This window comes from Plasmodium gonderi (assembly GCF_002157705.1).
Source record: "Plasmodium gonderi DNA, contig: Chr10, whole genome shotgun sequence".
NCBI lineage: Eukaryota > Apicomplexa > Aconoidasida > Haemosporida > Plasmodiidae > Plasmodium > Plasmodium gonderi.
The window spans coordinates 25,438-44,137 of record NW_021628935.1 but is presented as its reverse complement, the minus strand read 5'-3'; the positions used below and the strand labels follow the sequence as shown (position 1 = coordinate 44,137).

At 27.1% G+C, this 18,700-nt stretch overlaps 4 protein-coding genes across 4 annotated transcripts; 2 read left to right on the top strand and 2 right to left on the bottom strand.

The window, feature by feature from the left end:
- Positions 1–59: 59 nt before the first annotated feature.
- On the bottom strand, positions 60–1,476 carry PGO_100080 (XAP-5 DNA binding protein; the record flags this gene model as incomplete). Its single annotated transcript, XM_028688043.1, has 2 exons — positions 60–197; positions 400–1,476. 2 exons carry the CDS (start codon positions 1,474–1,476, stop codon positions 60–62), a joined length of 1,215 nt encoding a protein of 404 aa, XP_028543844.1.
- A 1,003-nt stretch (positions 1,477–2,479) lies between these two features.
- On the top strand, positions 2,480–5,657 carry PGO_100070 (hypothetical protein, conserved; the record flags this gene model as incomplete). Its single annotated transcript, XM_028688042.1, has 2 exons — positions 2,480–3,238; positions 3,549–5,657. The coding sequence occupies 2 exons, from the start codon at positions 2,480–2,482 to the stop codon at positions 5,655–5,657; spliced, it is 2,868 nt and encodes a 955-aa protein (XP_028543843.1).
- A 1,218-nt stretch (positions 5,658–6,875) lies between these two features.
- On the top strand, positions 6,876–9,201 carry PGO_100060 (hypothetical protein, conserved; the record flags this gene model as incomplete). Its single annotated transcript, XM_028688041.1, has 10 exons — positions 6,876–6,947; positions 7,300–7,351; positions 7,530–7,606; positions 7,826–7,868; positions 8,018–8,085; positions 8,176–8,245; positions 8,358–8,486; positions 8,673–8,814; positions 9,021–9,092; positions 9,174–9,201. 10 exons carry the CDS (start codon positions 6,876–6,878, stop codon positions 9,199–9,201), a joined length of 753 nt encoding a protein of 250 aa, XP_028543842.1.
- Positions 9,202–9,813: 612 nt separating this feature from the next.
- Positions 9,814–17,346, bottom strand: PGO_100050 (hypothetical protein, conserved; the record flags this gene model as incomplete). Its single annotated transcript, XM_028688040.1, has 1 exon — positions 9,814–17,346. The coding sequence occupies one exon, from the start codon at positions 17,344–17,346 to the stop codon at positions 9,814–9,816; it is 7,533 nt and encodes a 2,510-aa protein (XP_028543841.1).
- Between the last annotated feature and the right edge of the window lie 1,354 nt (positions 17,347–18,700).

The window sequence follows — 18,700 nt, the reverse complement described above, 5'->3', positions numbered from 1 at the left end:
ATAATAGTGATATTAATAAGAATAATAATTATTGTAGTTATTTTATATGGATAAATTTTCTAAGAAAACTGATTAAACAAATCTGTGTAGCTAATTGAATATGTTTTCATGGGTTTGTAAATTTCCCACTTGGACGCTGGAAAAATGTGCTTGTTTTTTTCATACCATTTTTTTTCTACTAACTTTCCTGCGTGTGTCTGAATGGGGAAAAAAATTAAATAAAATTGAAATTGAGAAACTCTTTTGTTCACTTTTTTATATATGTGCACATGTGTACATATATATATATATATACGTATATCTATGCGTGTATTTATGAACATATAAGGCGAAATTTTCTAACATGCAAAAATTCGAAGTATTTGAGTATAGTACATTTTTTTTTTTTTTTTTACTTACATCAGTTTTTTCCTTTCTGATGTCTGCAACACCAGATAAATTTTCTACAGCATCAAAAGCAAATAGTGGTCCCGTTTTTCCTTGGGCTTTATTTTTAATTAATTCATAAAAGGTTAAATAATTTGGAAGAATAATATCTTCTTTCACAAAAATCAAGGTTTCACAAGATGCCCATCTTAAATGAATAAATTCACTTTTTAAATTATCAACACATTTATTTATAAATTGCCCTATTGTCGTTTTTTGTTTTACTGATATTTTTCTTCTATGACCACTACCGTCATAGTATGAATATGTTATTTCAATAACTTTTTCCTTCTGTTCATTCTCTAATTTAAAATATAATTCTCTTAACTCTTTTTTTCGCAATTCTATTTGTTCATCTCGGTCTTTGTCTTTTAAAAAGGAAGTATTTACAGTTGGGTCTTTCATAATTTTTTTAAACTGTATACATTTTTCATGTTCTGTTCGTGTATCATTATTTTGTGTATTTTTATCTAAACATTTTTTGTTATTTTTGTTATCACCAAAAATGTCAGAGTGAAGAGTTGAATTTCCTGAAGTATCATTTTCTTCTCCTTGTGGTGTTTTTTCTCCTAATGCCCCTTTATCAATGTGGGTTCTCTGTTCCTTATTGACATCGTCATTGTTACCATTTCCATTGAAATAATCTCCATTTTCTTCATCTTCCTCTTGATCATTTTCATTTTCTTCATCATCGGAGCAAAAAGACAATTTGAAGTTTTTCTTTTTGCTGTCCTTGTCTTCTTTGATATTTGTAATTAAGTGGTTATCCTGTTCCTTACCATAAATTCCACTCTTGATTTTTTTATACTCGTGAACTGTCCTTAAACCAACAGTTTCGCTGATTAATTTATCATCTTCATTTTTATTTTTAATAAACATTTGATTAAGCTTTGGAGCCATTAAAGTTTTTTTTTTAATGTTTTCCTTTTTTTCCAGAAATTCCTTTTCTTTTCTTTTTCTTTCCAAAACATACTTTTGAACTTTCCCATTTTCACTGTTTATTATACTGTCAATTAGATCTGCAGTGTTCTCACTTTTTCTGTAATTCATCTTGAAATTTTTGTCGTCCGGTAATGTGCTGAAAGTTTTTCAGTTTTTTCTATTTTGTTTCCCCTTCAGGGGATTCTTTTTTGCTTGGAAGAATTTTTTTAGCATAAAGAATCTTTTTTTTTTTTTTTTTTTTTTTTTTTTCCAAATGGTATATAAAATAAAAATGTATTAAGGAATAACTTCTTCAACTTTTTTTTTTTTTTTTTAACAAGTTCATCACTTGTTATTTTTTTATAAATTTACATCCACCTGTGCTTCATATTAAGATAACCTACTTTGAAAGAAATTTTTTTTTCTACTCCGTAAAATTATTGCAGGCATGATACTTACATTTGGATGAGTGAATGTTATATGTAATACATGAAAACATAATAAGTATATTTTTTTGTTTAATAGAAGTATTTTTTTTTTTTTTTTTGTTTTTTGGAAGAGATATACACTCTATAGGTTATTTCGAAGGAACAAAATTTTCATGTAAAAATGATGCATTAAAAAAAAAATTTTTTCATCACCTTTTCTAATTAACGTTATGTGGGAAAACCTTCACCTTTGCCATACTGATATTTTCAGACATATTACACGGGAATATATATTTGAATCTTGTGGAAGAAAAAAAGTATATGAATATAATACTTAAGCGTGAATATAAATTATGTTCACATATATATATGCATAATATACACATGGACCTTTATGAATACGTATAAAGATCTATATAAATTTAGAATTAATACTATTGGATATATATATTAATGATTTTTTAATTAGGAAATTTCGGCTAATTTTTTGGTTAATAAAACTCTATATTTGCTTTTTTTGTGAATTATGCTTAACAGTTGATGAGCTGAACTCCATTTAGCAACAGATGATTTGAAATAATGGAATTCCTGAATTCACTAAACAGTTTGTAGATTACATGTAGCTATATATGTATATTAGCATGTACTCATACAGGTGTAAAAAAAAAGGCTAGAATTATGTGTAAAAAAAAAAAAAAAACACAATGGATATCATAGAAAATGAAATAGCTATATATGAGGAGAACAAAACGCACTTTGAAGCACTTAGTAGATTCTCCAAACCTTTGAACCATAATTTTACAGATTTTGTTCACTTAATTTGCAAAGTGAAAAATGTAAGAAAACATGGGAAACTGCTACATTTTTGTGACACAATTTCGAATGGAAAAATAAATAAAAAGAGAAATGTTTTATTTTACAAATATCATATTTTAAATCATAATAAGGAGTCAGTTAATGAGATACACAATTATAAAAATGACGATGACAAGAATGATGTCCTTAATTTTTGTATAATAGAAAATAAATTTAATGAAGAATCTTTGTCAACAGAGAAAAACGTTCAGTTGGTAATAAGCAAAGACTTTTACATAGATGAAGAAAAATTTAATTTATTTGGAACATACTTATTGAAAAAAGTGAATTCAGAAAATAAGGATAATAGTGAAATAACACTTGGTAAGGAATTTTTGGAATATTCAGTCCATTTATCTAAGAACTTTTATGCGAACTTGAAGAAATGTGAAGATGAGGAAACATGTACGAATAATGATATTTTCATAAAGGATAATCCAATGGATGATATAGAAAATCCCCCCTTGCTATTAATGAATGAATACATTAAATACGAGATTGTAAGGAAAATCATAAAAACAGATACTCTGGTATATATTATAGGATTACCTGTCTTGACTAATACGAATGAGAAGTCTATATTAGTATTTTCCTCCTACCTCCTGAAAGTATGGATAAAATATGATATACTGAAGTTGAAAATACTCAGTTTATGAGGCTGCACAACTTCGAATGTGTATGTTTTACGTTTGAAGAAAATTTTTTATGTACATGTATATCCATGTATGAACTGGTAGAGAGGAAGAAGAAAAAAAAGAATATTTTTTTTATTGTATGAATTCCATTTTTGCTAATTTTTACCTTTCTCCTCTTTCCCGTGGCACACTTTTTTATCATTATTATGAGTCTGATTTGTGGTACTTGTGCTTACCAGTTAATAACATTAAATTATAATGACAAAATGCACATTTTTTATAGGTTAACGACGAATTCTTCAATGTTAACGAACTCTTTAAATTATTCGAAGGTGGCTTCTTTTCCATGCTAATGTTATGCAGAAGTTTAAGGGTGAAGAAAAGTTATATTCAAGAGTTATACAATAGCAATGAAGACAAAAAAAGAAAATGCATAAGAAATATTGTGTATAAAAATAAAAATTATAAAAGTATTTGTAATCAAAAAATGAATAATTTTGAAATTTTTATAATTAAAATTATTGACATAATACCAAAATTGTTTGAAATACGTCCCAGTGAATTTAACTATACTACAGAAATGAATTGTTACAAACGAATGCACAAAATTATCCTTTGCGATTTGAACATGAATAACTCGAATGAACATTTATTAGTAGATGCAAGAAGGAGTGGAAATACTGTAGAACAAAAGAAGAGGAAAAAGAAGAAAAAAAGAAAGAAAGATATAATATCTTATATGAACAATAAAAAAGTACCACAAATACAGTGGATGATTAATCACATAAAAGTTTTGCTTGAAAGTATAGATAAAGGAAATTCCAAAATGTCTGTGTTTAAGGGGGAAGATATTATTTTACACATATCCATTTTGGTGAACAAATATATAGAAAGTAATGACACATTTTTTGAGAATTATTTAGAATATATAGAACTCCTTATGGAGAAAAATGAAAAATTAGTTAGTTCAGAGAATGTAAAAAAGATAAAAAATAATATAGAAATTTTGAGAGAAAAAAATGTAAATTTATTTGAAAATTCGAAATGGAATGATATACAATTTTACAATATTAATGAGTTTTATATGAACCATTCGACTGAATCAGATATAGATATGGGCAAGAATTGTAAAACATTAATTGAAGAAGGCACAAATATGATTTATGATTGTGCAAGTGATGGAACGTGTGAAGATAAGCAAATTTTAAGTAAACAAAAAGAGAGAAAGGATTTTACTGATTTCTTACCGAAGTTGGTGGGTGGAAAAACAATTGATAGAACCACTTTAACATATGATTATTGTATTTTAGATGTAGGAGGAGGTAAAGGAGATTTGGGTATTCACATTTCATTAGCCTTTAAAAATGTTCTAGTAATAATATTAGACATTAATGTAAATTCACTATTTAGCTGCTTTATTAAAATTTTTGCAAACAAAATTAAAAACGTATTAATTATGCATGAATCTATATTAAATTTTGATTTTAATAAATATAAAATAAATTTAATAGTTGGTTTACACTGTTGTGGAGGATTAACGGATTATACCTTAAGAAAATGCATGGAAGAAAAAATCCCTTTTCTAATATGTTCTTGCTGTTACACAAAATACAGAGAGTTGAGAAAATATATTTTCGATTTTAATAATGATATAATACTGAATGAAATTAAAAATTATATTTACAATAAAAACTATTATCCCTTTATAAACTACAACATAAGCAATTATACAGAAGAAACTGGTGAAACAGCAATGAGGGATCAAAATGTTGAAGATAAAATATTGGAAGATTCTGATATCAACACTGATCATTTTAATATACATAATAATTCGAAAAAGGGAATAAGTTGCGCGAATTGCATAAACAGGACAGTAGATATTTCCAACATTAACACGTATGCTGAAATGAAAAGTGGTGATACAAAAGTAAATGGAAATGATTTTACATGGTGTAGTTCTAAATGTTTGGAGATGAACCAAGAGCTTGTGAACACAGGTAGTGATGGATTTGGCGAAAAGAGAGAAGATCAGAATGATGAAATATGCGAAAGTGTGAAAAATGACGATGATGAAGGTGACGAAAATGGAAAATACGATGAGTTTTCCATGTACAAGAAAAAGTATGATAAGTACGGGAAAAAAATCATGAGGAGGACTATACCGAATATATACTCGTTCGTTAATTTGCTGTCAAAATTATGTGAGAGCGAAAACACGACAATTTCATTTAAATGCATGCATTTTTATAATAATTTGAGATTTCAAATTTTGCAAAAGTTATCCAGTGCAAGCAAGGGATTTGGAGAAAAGGGGAATATAAATTTATCCCTGCACTCATTTCCTATTTCCTTTTCTCCAAAAAATATCGTTTTGAGGGGTACCTTTTCGTAAAAAAAAAAGTGAAGAGGATAAACTATGAAACGCTAATGTGATAAGACATGACTCCTTTCTGACAGAGATCCCTTTTGTTTTTTCATAATATACAAGACTGGGATATTAGAATTCTGGCATATTCTGTAGGTGGTGGTGTCATCCGTCTTATATGTCTTATTTTTATGTAAAGGTGAATTTTCTCTTTTCCAATTGCTTTTTAATGATATTCAACTCCTTCAAGAAATGGTGTAAAAAATAATAATAAATAATAAATGGTCATATTGTATAGAAAAGAGAGTTTGTATGTTGTTACAAAGACGGTGTAACTTCAGAAAAGCTTGTTTATATGTTTATATGTTTTTTTTTTTTTTTTTTTTTTTTCTTTTATTATAATTACTTTTAACAAATCTTCTTGACCATTAGGTACGTTATTAAAATTATATAAGCTTATAGATATGGAAAAAATTGCATAAGCAGACAGGGCACCTATGAGATACAGTGGAATCTATAAGTTGTAAAAAAAAAAAAAAATCATTTGTTTATTTTCCTCTTTGCTAATTTTTTGATAAACTATTTGTTACATTGAAAAACGTAAATGAATGTTTTTTCAATATTTTCATAATTTGTGTTGTTATATTTTCCTATTTTTACAAGTATCCATTTAATGATGTTTGACTTTTTATATTTGTCGAATTTGTATATCCATAAAACTGTAGAACATATAAGGATAATTGTGATAACTTTGCCCCTTGTCAACATATTGTTTACGTCTTTTTTTATTTTAGATTTATGTATTAGTATTTGTATCTATTATATTTGTATTTGTTTTTTTATTTTTAATAAATCTTTTTTGTAATTAGTTTTTTAATATGAAGAAGCCATAATAAAAACAAAAAAAAAAACAAAAAATTCTAAGCTATGGACTGTAGTAAAAAAAAAAAAAAAAAAAAAAGGTGTTAATGTGTAATTACACATTAATGTATTGTATCATGGGATTACTATTTTTGTTCATTATGTAAATTGTATGATTTTACCTCAAGATGTTAAACGCATGTTTCAAATATTACATGTTACCTATTCTTTTACATTAGGGCTTATACAAATGATTGTCAAATTAATATATGATCATATATATATAATAATATACGCAGGTGACTTACTTGAATACTTATGTTTAATACATGAAAAAGGAAATTGACATTATATACTCGAAAATCGCAATATTATTAGTAAACAATGAATATTGTTTTTCCTTTTATCCTCTTTCTTTTTTTTTACATCGAGAAAGCGACATGTGAAAATGAGATAGTAAGTTCATAAACACGTACATAAAAGAAATGAGCATAACTAAGTTTCAAGTCCTATATGAATGTACCATGAAAATATGTACATTCGTGCACGCGCAATACAAACTATGATTTACTGTGCTTGAAGGTTTTATTATGAGAATAGATAAGTAATACAAAGCAAAGGAAGTTGTTTATTCTTTTCGTGCACTATTACACAAATATGTAAATATATTTTAACACGTGAACAATTTCTGTAAAAGGAATTAAGGGGAATCCTATAAGAACGATTAAATTTCAGCTTTATACGTATGTTTTTTTTTTTTTTTTTTTTTTTTTTTTTGTTTATTAAAATACGTACATTAATGCAAAAGAAAGGCAAACTATTCTCGGACACTGAATTAGAGAACATAGGGGGAAGTGCAGGTTTTGTAGAAAAAGAAAAATTCTAAAATATTCTTTTAGATAATTGCAGATATATACTTAACCATTTTTAAACGTAAAAAATTAGAAAATTTGAAAATGTTATCATGTGCATGTTTGCATGCATACAACAATATTCATGGGAGACCAGAGGAAAACGAAAATTTTTCAAACTTTTTAGGAGACATTATCACAAGTTCCTCAAGATCACCGGAACCAGTTAATAGCCACCCTTCAAATACGAACCTAGCGGGGGAGGTATTGAGAAAATAAAAGGTGTAAATAAGCGAAAATGTATACAAACATATATGTGTATATTTGTGGATTATCCACATTTTCTTTTAATAAAAATCTACCAAAAACAAATAAGTACAGACAACAATTGTAGAGTAGACAGCTGCTTAACTCGCTATTTCTAGCTCACATTTGAATTAATATACACATGTATATACCCATTAACCTTTTTTGACGATTTAGTTATTAAAGGAATTAAAAATCATTCCTCCACCATCCGTTAAACGTACTGAAAAGAAGTTATCATTTTGTAAATTAAAAACTTTTTACATGTTCTAATGTATTTTTTCTGTAATTATTTGTATTTCAGAACATTTTTATTATTTTATTTTATTTTTTTTTTTTTGGGGGGGGGAGATATTCCTCTTTTATTAGTTAATGAGACAGAGTTAATTGACCCTGATATCATCTGTCAAAGGGACTATAATACGCCATGCCCAAATGTTAGGGGAAAATCCTTGCAAATTTTTTTGTTGATGATATTATTTTTTATTATGCATTAAAGGAGAATTGGCTTGTATTAACATTTTTAGGATTATGACTATATCGGTACTGTTCACGAAGATGACGATGAGATATGCGCACCATCTTCCACGTATGAAGGTTAAAGAAAAAAAGAAATTACATTTAAATTCCTCATTGTTGCTCTCATTTTCTTTTTGTCATTTTTAAGAATAACAATTATTTTTTTTTTTTTTTTTTTTTCATTTATTAGGTCCATGTGTTGGTGAAGAACTCAACATAAAAAATATATCTGAGAAAACAAAAGAAACATGGTCTAAAAATTGTCAAGCATTTTGGCCCTGCAAAAAATGTGTCAGAAGTTTCACATCTTACTGTCCCGGTTCTATATTAAAAAAGGGAGCATAAGAAAACATGCATGAATAAATTTTTTTTTTTTTTTTTTTTTTCCTACCCCTATGATTCAAGTTTGGGTGTTATAAAAGAACACACATATGCATTTTCACAAATGTGTTTTTATATTTATGGAAATTATATAAAGCTTCTATTTTTTTTTTTTTTTTTAAAGAAAAATGGGATAAGGTGAAGGGAACCTTGAGATCGTGCAAACCATCTTTGCTGTATCATGGTCCCTGTAAATACCAAGTTAATTTTTCTGGATATAATATACGAATGTTAGAAGAGTGGAGTTTAAAATGTCACGCTTGGTGGTAATCATATAATGAAGAGTATATATAATGATTAAGTTTGTATGTGCAAATAGTTACATCACCTGTAAATGTGGATTTATTGGATTTTTTTTTTTTTTTTTATATACAAAACGGAAGGAAGTTCTTCGTGTGTAAATTATTTCTACTGTTATTTGATTGTTTATTTATTTATTTTTTTTTTATTAAATCATTTATCATTTTAAAAGGGCCTGTGATCACATGAATATAATAGACGACTGTCCAGACAGTGATATGCCTATTACACCTGCCGCTACAAGGTTAGTTTAAAAAAGAATGTATAGATATAATACCAAGCACATATCTTAACATATCATGTGTATATACTTGCACACTTATAGGTGGAGACTGAACAAATATTACCAGTGATGAACTCCTTTTTCCATTATATTTTCCTGTAACAGATAGCAGAAAAATAATTTTTTTTTTTGTTCTTTATAAAAATTAGAATACACATAAAGATGTCCCCAGCTTGTTTAGCTTATTCGTTTAATTCAATTCCGTTTAATTTCGTTTTATTTTATTTTTTTTTTTTTTTCATTTTTTAAAGTTGTTAACCAATAAAATTTGTTGTAACTGTTTGTTTAAGCTTATATTTTTGTTCAACTACATCAGAGAAGAATTCAGAAAAATGAATAAAAAATAGAGTCTTTTTTTTTTTTTTTTTACCTAATACGTGATAAATGTATGACTTATCTATTAATATAAAAATTTTTACACCGAAACAAGTACATAAAAAAGAAGAATATAAAAATAGGTAAAAATGGTATAAAGGGTTGCAAAATTGGCACAAGAAAAGAATATATTTATGTATAAGCACATACATTAAACGGGATGGGAACAAAAAAATGTATATATATAACAATATTATAAAGGGAAATCATGAAAATTCAGTTTTCTTGGGTTACGGAAAGAAAAAAAAAAAAACTCAATGGGATCACATATTTTACGAGGATTGTTTGTACTTATTCATAGCCTAGATTAAAATATCTTGAATGTTTTTTTTTCTAGCTTCGTTTTTGGTTCTTTCTCTTGTTTTTTAACAATGACGAAATTTTGTTTTTTACTGAGAACTGCTCCTTTCTTGGCATTTTCTAGCTCTTTTTCTTTTTTCTTTAACTCCTTTAGTGTTACTTCTTTGATTGTTTTTCTATTAAACTCAATTGATTGAACGAATTTCCACAATTCTTTAAAAAAATCTTGAACTTGTATGTTACCAACTTCTTTTTCTTTATACCCTAAATAGAGAGCTATTTCTTTGAATACGGCAAAGGTTTGATTATAAAAAGTGTCTAGTTCCTCAATTTTTGGTTCTACACTAAAATAAAATTCTTTAAGTGCATCATATAATGGATCATCTGGGTTCTTTTTTGCTAGATCTAAAATGTTTTTAATTTTATTAGAGCCCAATTTTAATTTTTGTAATATAGAGTCAATTATTTGTTTGTCTGTTTTCGTCACTTTTTCTATGGATCTAAGTTCTTCAATAATGTCTAATATATCTGCATCCTTTTGGTAGATAATTTCACATATATATTGCAAAAGTGTTTTAACTGGTTTGGTAGTTGATCGTATGTCATTTAATTTGGCTAGTGTTGTTAATTTAAATCCAAAAGCATTACCTCTTTGTGGATCTCCATAATTTAATGTGTTACCTACATTTAATATGGTAAATAAAATAGTAAATAGATTTGTGGAATTTTTTACAGCTTCACATGCTTCTAATATATTTTCTAAAGGGTTCAATGTATTTTCATAATTCTCTTTAAATGATAAAGCGAAATAATGAGACTCCAGTCTTTGTTTCAATAATGGCACTCCCATAAGTGCAGCAACATATTGTTCTGGTTTGTCCACTAAATTTAAATCCCCATTTGATAATATATATTCCTTAACAATTTCGAATTCTTCTGGAGTCGGTACATACTGCATTAAAACTTCTGTATTATCAATATTAAGTATTTTCGGATTTAAATCCATAACTGCGTCTCTTATTTCTTTGAAGGTATAATTATTAAATTTAGATAAAGCTATAGACATATTATATTCTCTTTTAGAATCAGGCAACAACTGAATTATTTTTGGTTTTTTAATTTTCAATTCTCCACCTTCTTCCTTTTTACTAACAGCTTTCGCAAAACATTTTTCTACGTTTTCTTTTTCTATTGCTATTTTTGATATCAGTTCTTTTTTATCTTCAAACAAAGTTCCTGGTATATCATCTTCAAATAAAGCTTCCCAGAAAAATCTCTTGGTTTTTCCTTCATCCTTTGCTTGTTTTATTTTGGATATTTTACCTTTTCCTTTTCCAATAACAGGTCCTGCTTTAGCTCCTTTGGGAGGTCCTTTCATAAATTTTGGTGCTCCTTTTTTTCCTCCTTTTTCCTTAGGTGCCATTTTTGGTGATTCTTTTTTGGTTGTAGGTGTTTTTTCCTTTGGTTCGCTTTTTTTTTCTATTTTGTATGCATTTTTTAAAGCATTTGTATCAATTCCTGATAATAGACTTATGTCAGGTACAACTGCTTTGCCCGTAGAAACTGTACTTGTGAAACCTAGTTCTTTGAGTCCTTCTCCTGTTAAAAGTCTCGTTTCATTTATTAATTGATTTTTTCTTTCATCTAAAGATAAGTCGAACTTTCTATGCAACAATCCTATTTTTTTAATTGTTTCTTCTTCGACTGATGATTTTGCTAAGGAAAATGAAGTTAGATCTAATTGCCACGGAACAATTGCTAACAAGATTTTATCTTCATTTAGTAAATGGACTGTGGGAAGAGTACCTAATATTTCATCCGGTTCAAATCCAATTTTACAATATTTTATTTTTCTCAATATATCAAATGCTAACTTTTCATTTATGTTTTTCACGGTTTTTACTTCATACTTAACATCATCATTTTTTTTCATGTTATTTCTTTCTTTTATAGCAGGTGCTTTATTTACAACAATTTTTGGTACTATCTTTGGAGATATTTTTTTTAAAATAGTTTTTTTAGGGGCATTTAATGGGCTCATTTTCTTGGGGAATTTATTTTCACTTTTTTCAGATGTTTTCATTTTTTCTTCTTTTTGTTCTTCACTATTTGTGATGTCTTCTGAGGATTCCTTCTCTACTTGTATATCTTTGATTTCTGCACCTTTGTCCTCATCTTCCTTGTCGATTGTCTTTTTTTCAAATTCACCATCACTTGCATCTTCTTTGGATGATATATTAATGGGGGATTTTGTTTCCTTTTCTTCTGATTTGCTGTGATTACTATTTTTTGATAGTGATTCTTTTTTTTCAATGAAATTATTCTTGCTAAAAATTCCTTTTTTCATCATTAACATTTTTTTTAATCCTAATCCTTTTGGTTTTATATTTTGCTTTGGTTTTTCCATTCCATGCAAAGACACAGACATAAATAAATGTTTTTTTCCCCCCTTTCTTTTGATAATACTATTTGTTACACTAATATCTTTAGATTCCTCTTTTTTTATAGATATACTGCTGAAAGGGTTGCTTGGAAAATTTTTGTATTTGTCTCCATCGTTTAAATTCTCATTCTGATTTTTGATAAGTTCGTTGAAAGTGCTCAATTTTGTGCTTTTTTTTTTTTTTTTTTTTTTCTTTCTTGAAAAGAAGGAAAATAATTTTGATATTCGTGTTTGCTTATTGGAATGTAAGAAAGTGGCTACTTTTTTTTTTTTTTCCTTCACATGATTTCCATCATTGTAGCTTTCTACATTTGCATTAAATGAAGGGTCATAATTTATGTCACATTCTTGCATTTCGTTATTATCATTATACATAGTAAGTATGCTATGGGCACTGCTGTTTGATAAATTTGAGGACAATTCTTCCCCTACCATATTTTCATGTTTAGCTTCTTTCTTTATGGTGTAATTATTATTATTATCATATTTATTATAATGCACTATGTTTTTATTTGAATATCCATCATGAGTTTTAGTTAATATTATGTCTGCCTCATTCTGAGATAAATATTTTTTATTTGACTGAGTTTTTTTCATTTTGTTATTGTAGGAGATGTTACTGGATATGTTATCCATTTCATACTCTAGTGAATCTGTTGCGATGCTACCACTTATGCTTAATTTTTCCTCTGTATTTATTCCTTTTTCGAAATTATTCGTTATATACTTCTGAGTGATTAAATTAGAATCTAATTCTTCTATGGAATTACTTCTCAAGTATATATTATCTGTGAAGCATTCTTTATCCATGTCATATAATTCTTCGTTTTTTGTAGATTCTGAGAATGTTTCTTCATTGGGCTGGTAAAATTTGCCATCATTATGAATTTTATTAGAATAATTAATTTCATCACCCACGTTTGAATGCACAGTATCCTTTTTGTTTGCATTATGACAATTTTTTGCAGTTTCAGATATATATGAAATTTGTGAATCTATTTTTGACTCTGTAAGAATCATTTCATTATAAAATTCTTCGTTTTCACTTAAGATGAATTCTTCGTTAGTTTTGTTCATATTACTATGTTTTTTATTTTTTAAGATGTCTTTGTTATGATTACTCACACATAAATTTTTCTTGGTATAATGATTGCTTATTTTATTGACTTCATTTTTTGGTGTATTCATTACATGTTTATTATTCTCATGGAAAGATGAATACACAGATACGTCCCTATCATCCGATGTGTCAAACATTTTTTGATCTCCTAATTTTTTGGCTTTCGTTTGATTCTCATTAATGGAATGTCCCTTACTCGACAATTCGTGGTAAGTTCCCAATGGATTAGCATACAATTCACTCTGACTTATGTCGCTATCCGAAAATATATTTTCGTTAGTCAATGAACATTCTTGATTAAGTCTAAATTTAAATAAAATATCAGTTTTGTTTACACTTTTAATATTGTTTATTTTGTCCTTCATATGAAATTCACTACATTTGCTGAGTTTTTTAATTGCATCATTTTGATTATCACTATTATGTGAACTGCTTCGTTGGAAATCTTTTTCAAATATGGTACGCTCATTGTTCTTGCTGCTATTGATAGGGACAAAATTTTCGTTAATCCTGTTCATGCTAGAAAGGTAAGATCTATGATTTTCGTCACTTGGATGACTCAGATGATTATTTACATATTCCATGCTATAACTTGATATATAACTTTCCGAATTATCTTTTTTGTCTGTTAATGATTTTCCATTGAAAGAATTACTTGAAACTTTGTGAGACTGGTTAACATTGAATATTTTACATAAATCAATAACATCTTCATCATCATTTTCGCTACCTTGACTATAAAATGAGTTTCGATGATTACTTACCTCTCTGAGACTAACATTTTCATTACTATTATCTGTGGTAATATCGTTATTATTTTCCATATTATTATCTCTTTCGTTAATACTATTGTCATTTGCGTCAGATCGAATAGTTCCTTTAGCATGTTTCTTTGAAGAATATTTTCCTTTTTTTTTGAATTTACTATATTCATTATAGCTTGTATTTGTGTCACTTTCATTCGGTGAGGATAAATGCGTTGAACTGGTATAACTACTCGATGGAAAATTTTCATAATATATTTCTCTCTTTAAGTTGTCTATATCCTGTTCAATCATGTTTACATTGCTATGAAGATCCATTCTGATGTTATGAACAATCGAAGATTTTAGGACAGGTTCTTTCTTTAACCTAATTTTCCGTAATGTTCTTTCTAATTTATCACTTTGATTGGCATTATCATACCCAATTAATTTTATTTTCTCTGTATTTCGAGGAAAAAATGTGCTCAATTTACCAGTATCTTTCAATGCATACTTTTGTTTTGAAAAAACTGTAGATGAACTATTATTTTTGTTTCTTAGAATGTGAACTTTTTTAATGGGAACCTTTTTTCTGGGTTCTTTTTTATTTCCGCTAAAGATGTTTGATAGTTTAGTTACTTCTCTTTTCTCTTTCGATTTAATATTCTTAACAAATTCGTTCAGTTCATTCATTTCGTTTGTTGACTCTTTCTTTTTGTATTCGCTTTGGTCGTCATTTTGATCATCCTTCTTACTATCACTTTGCTCATCCTTCGAGGCTTCCCCTTCTATTAATTCATTCATCCCTGATTTCACTTCTGATTTTTTTTTTATTGATTTTAAGCTCTTCGAAAGAACTTTGGACGTGCTTCTATTGTGCATTTCATTTGGTTTAGTGGAATGTTCTTTATTTATCGCTTCATCGTTGATACTATTCTTATTTTCTGTACTTTTTTTCGATTCAGCTCTTAATAAACTATTTTTTTCCTTCTGCCCAAAGGATTTTGTTCTAATTTTCGATTGATTCCTATTTCTCATAGAATCATTTGAATTCTTATTATATGAATTTACGTTGTCACGATTTGTGTTAGTAGATCCAAGAAATTTATTATGATTATAAAATTTGTTCTTATTTATTGTGTTCAAATTATCGAAGGAATACAAATTATTAACTTGATTGTATCGATGAAAATAATATGGGTCACCCAAAATGAGGCAGTGATATATAGCAGGGTTAGGAACGAGCAAAGGATTGTTATAAAAACCAAGCATAATTTCATTATTTTCATCTAAAATTGATAAAAACATGTTAAATTCGTTGTCCAGATCTTCATATTTACTGATTACATTTCCCTTGGAATCTACAAAGGGTTCCTTAATATTCCATTCGCTTAATAAAATTTTGGCATCATCATTACATGTCATAATTGGCTGATCGTTATCCAATTTAACATAACCTCTTTCTATCAGCGGTATGTTAACTATTGGCAAAATTTTTCTTTTATAAATAATAGCATTTTGAAAATCTTTACATTGGGAGTACTTTTCTAAATTATTGTCTACCATCTTAGTTTCTACAAAGGGTAATATATATGTAGACGGAATTAGGGTACTTTTCCATGAATCCGCATACAAAGATTTAATTCTATTAATAGAGGAAGTAATAAAAAATGAACTCTTTAAAATTTCGAAGTCTTTATTTGATTGCATGTATTTATATGCATCAATACTAGAATAACTTAAGTTGTTATATTTTAATTTTCCTTCCAAAGATATAAATGTTTTTTTGTTACTTAAATTTTTGGAGGGAATATTTTTGGTATTAATTAAAACTCTTTCATTCATAAAATCCTCGACAAAGTGTGGATCTACATCTGACTTTTTCGACATATTTTGCAAATTTTCATTAAGTGAATTCCAATTTTTTTCTATTTTATTGTCTTTTCTTAATTTGTCATTTATGCTCGTCATGTAATTTTCTAAATTATGGGATGGTTCTCTTTTCCCATTTTTGTTTGTTTCTTTCATGACATCCTTTTCTAATTCTTCAATTAATTTGAAAACAACTTTTGTGTTTATATCATCGGGACCATAATAATTTTTATAAAATGAATAAACCTCTTTGTACAATTGTAATGACATCCTGAAATTGTTTAGTTGTTGCATAATAATAGCGAAGGAAAGTAAAATATCTTGCACTTGAACAGTTTGTCTTGTTTTATGTATTCTCATTCTCATATCTACTGCAATTAAATATTTGTGTAGAGATTCTAAAGAATTTCCTGATAATCGAAGTAATAATCCCCAATTACAGTAACAATCAGCGATAATCTCACTTGGGTTTTCTGAATTGTAGTCTCCAAAGAATTTTTTTCTTATTTCGAGAATCTGTTGACAAATAGGTAATGCTTTTGAATAATCCCTAATTTTTATATAATAGGAGCAAACATCATTTAGAGCATCGCTATAATTTAAGCTATCCGCGTTGAAGCATTTTTCTATCATGTAGAGATATTTTAAAAAATATGTTTCTGCTTCTTCATTTTGTTTATATAGACTTAATAAATCACCAAAAATATAAAGTATATTAGATAAGACTTCTATTCCGCATTGTATAATTGGCTCTTCATAGTTCGAACCTAAATTATTCATTTTACTAGTATTGTTCAAATCTTCTTCCTTTTTCTGTTGCTGATCATCAAGAATGCCCATTTTATGTATATATAACAAAGTGTTGTCAATTAAGAATTTTAATTCATGCAAATATTTTTTTCCCTCCTCAAAATTTTCAACTAGTACGTAACACTTACAAATAAGAATTAGTTCTGTACTCATATCGCCAGTGATATAGAAACCAAAATATTTCGAATAATATTTTTTCCCAATCATATAAGAATGAATGGAGTGTATAAGACAATCTGTGTACTTTTTTTCATGATAATTGTTAATAGCAAACAATCTTAAATCATTTCTTATATCTTGAACTTCCGTATAACTAATTGAATAATTAAAATTTTCCATGTTATTTAACATGAAAACAGCTTCCTTTACTTTTATTTGTTCATCATTCATTCTTAGTGAATCCTCAAAGTTTATGTTCCTTATTTTAGTAGAATTTCCATTTTTCGAATTTGTTAATTTCAGGTCGATTTTTGTGATCATACTTAATGCGTCCACATTTTTGTCTGTTTCAATGTCGTTAATTGTCGCCAATGCGATTTTTTTATTTTCCATTTTCTGTTTTTGCTTTTAAAAAGGAGGGAGTTGCTTTGAAAAATACATCAGGTGGTGCTAGAGTAGTAATATTACAGTAAGATTAAAACAGAAGTGTAAAGACAAAAAAAAATTAACATCTTTAACAGAAATGATTTATTCATATTTGTACATATATTTAGATATATATACAAATAATTCGTAAGTATATTCCTTATATATTTTTAAACACACAAAAAAAAAAAAAAAAATAATAAAATAATTAAATACTGCTTATGAGTGATAAATATAACAAGTTGTGAGAAAGACTAAACAACTTCATATATCTTGCAAAAATGAAAAAAAATTCAACAAATTCAATTAACTAAAAATATATAAGGCAAAACAAAAAAAAATATTAGACGGAATGTACTAAGTTGAAAAGCACAAATATGCGTTTTTATTTAATACTAACATGTGTACCCAAATGTGTATGCAGTACACAAATGAGGAATTCATAGACACAATTAAAATTGCTGAAAAATTACGGAAAAAATGTGATTGTCTAACAAGTGGATATAAATAGTGTTTATATGTTTGCAGAATAATGAACGATGAATGATATTTATTTATAGTGTGAAATGACAAGTGTATTTGAAAAATAAAATAAAAAAAAACAAAAAAAAAGTTCAAAATACCAAGTTCAAACATTTTTTTGCAACAAAAATTAATAGTTATATTTGCCACCAAATTAATTATTTTTTAAAAAACAAAATTTGTTTTTCCGTAAAAATGTAAATATAGTTGATTTTTTAGTAAAAGTTACATTCTTTCATTTTTCTCTTTAAGAATAAATTGACGGTGAACAATGTTTCGTGCAAATTTAAAGTGGCACCATATGGAGTGTTATTATATTTTATATATGTAAAAAAATATATGTTTATATATATATGTATGTTTTCATCACATTTCATATAGCGTAGGTGGAGTAGAAAAGAAAATAATAAAATAAATTACGAGTAAATAGGAAATAATTAAACTTCAAAGTTCCTCATATTATCATTTTCAATTAAACATGAAATTTACTTAAATGTGATAAAAGTTGCAGCTATTATATTTTTCACTTAAGAAGGAAATGTAAAAGCAGTTCTCCAAATTAAATATTACTATTTTTTTTTTTTTTTTAAGTTTATAAAAAATTTTAACCTTCATTAGCAGGTCATTTTTAATAATTTTTTTTTTTATGTTATTGAAACACATTTGCTTTAACGTATATAGCTACATTATTTTTTTACTTTGTTATATTTTTCTTTTTTACCATCATGAAAAGGTTCCCATTTATCTTTAATGATATCGGTGGTAAATTAATTGAAGAGAAAATAAAATCTTATTTACT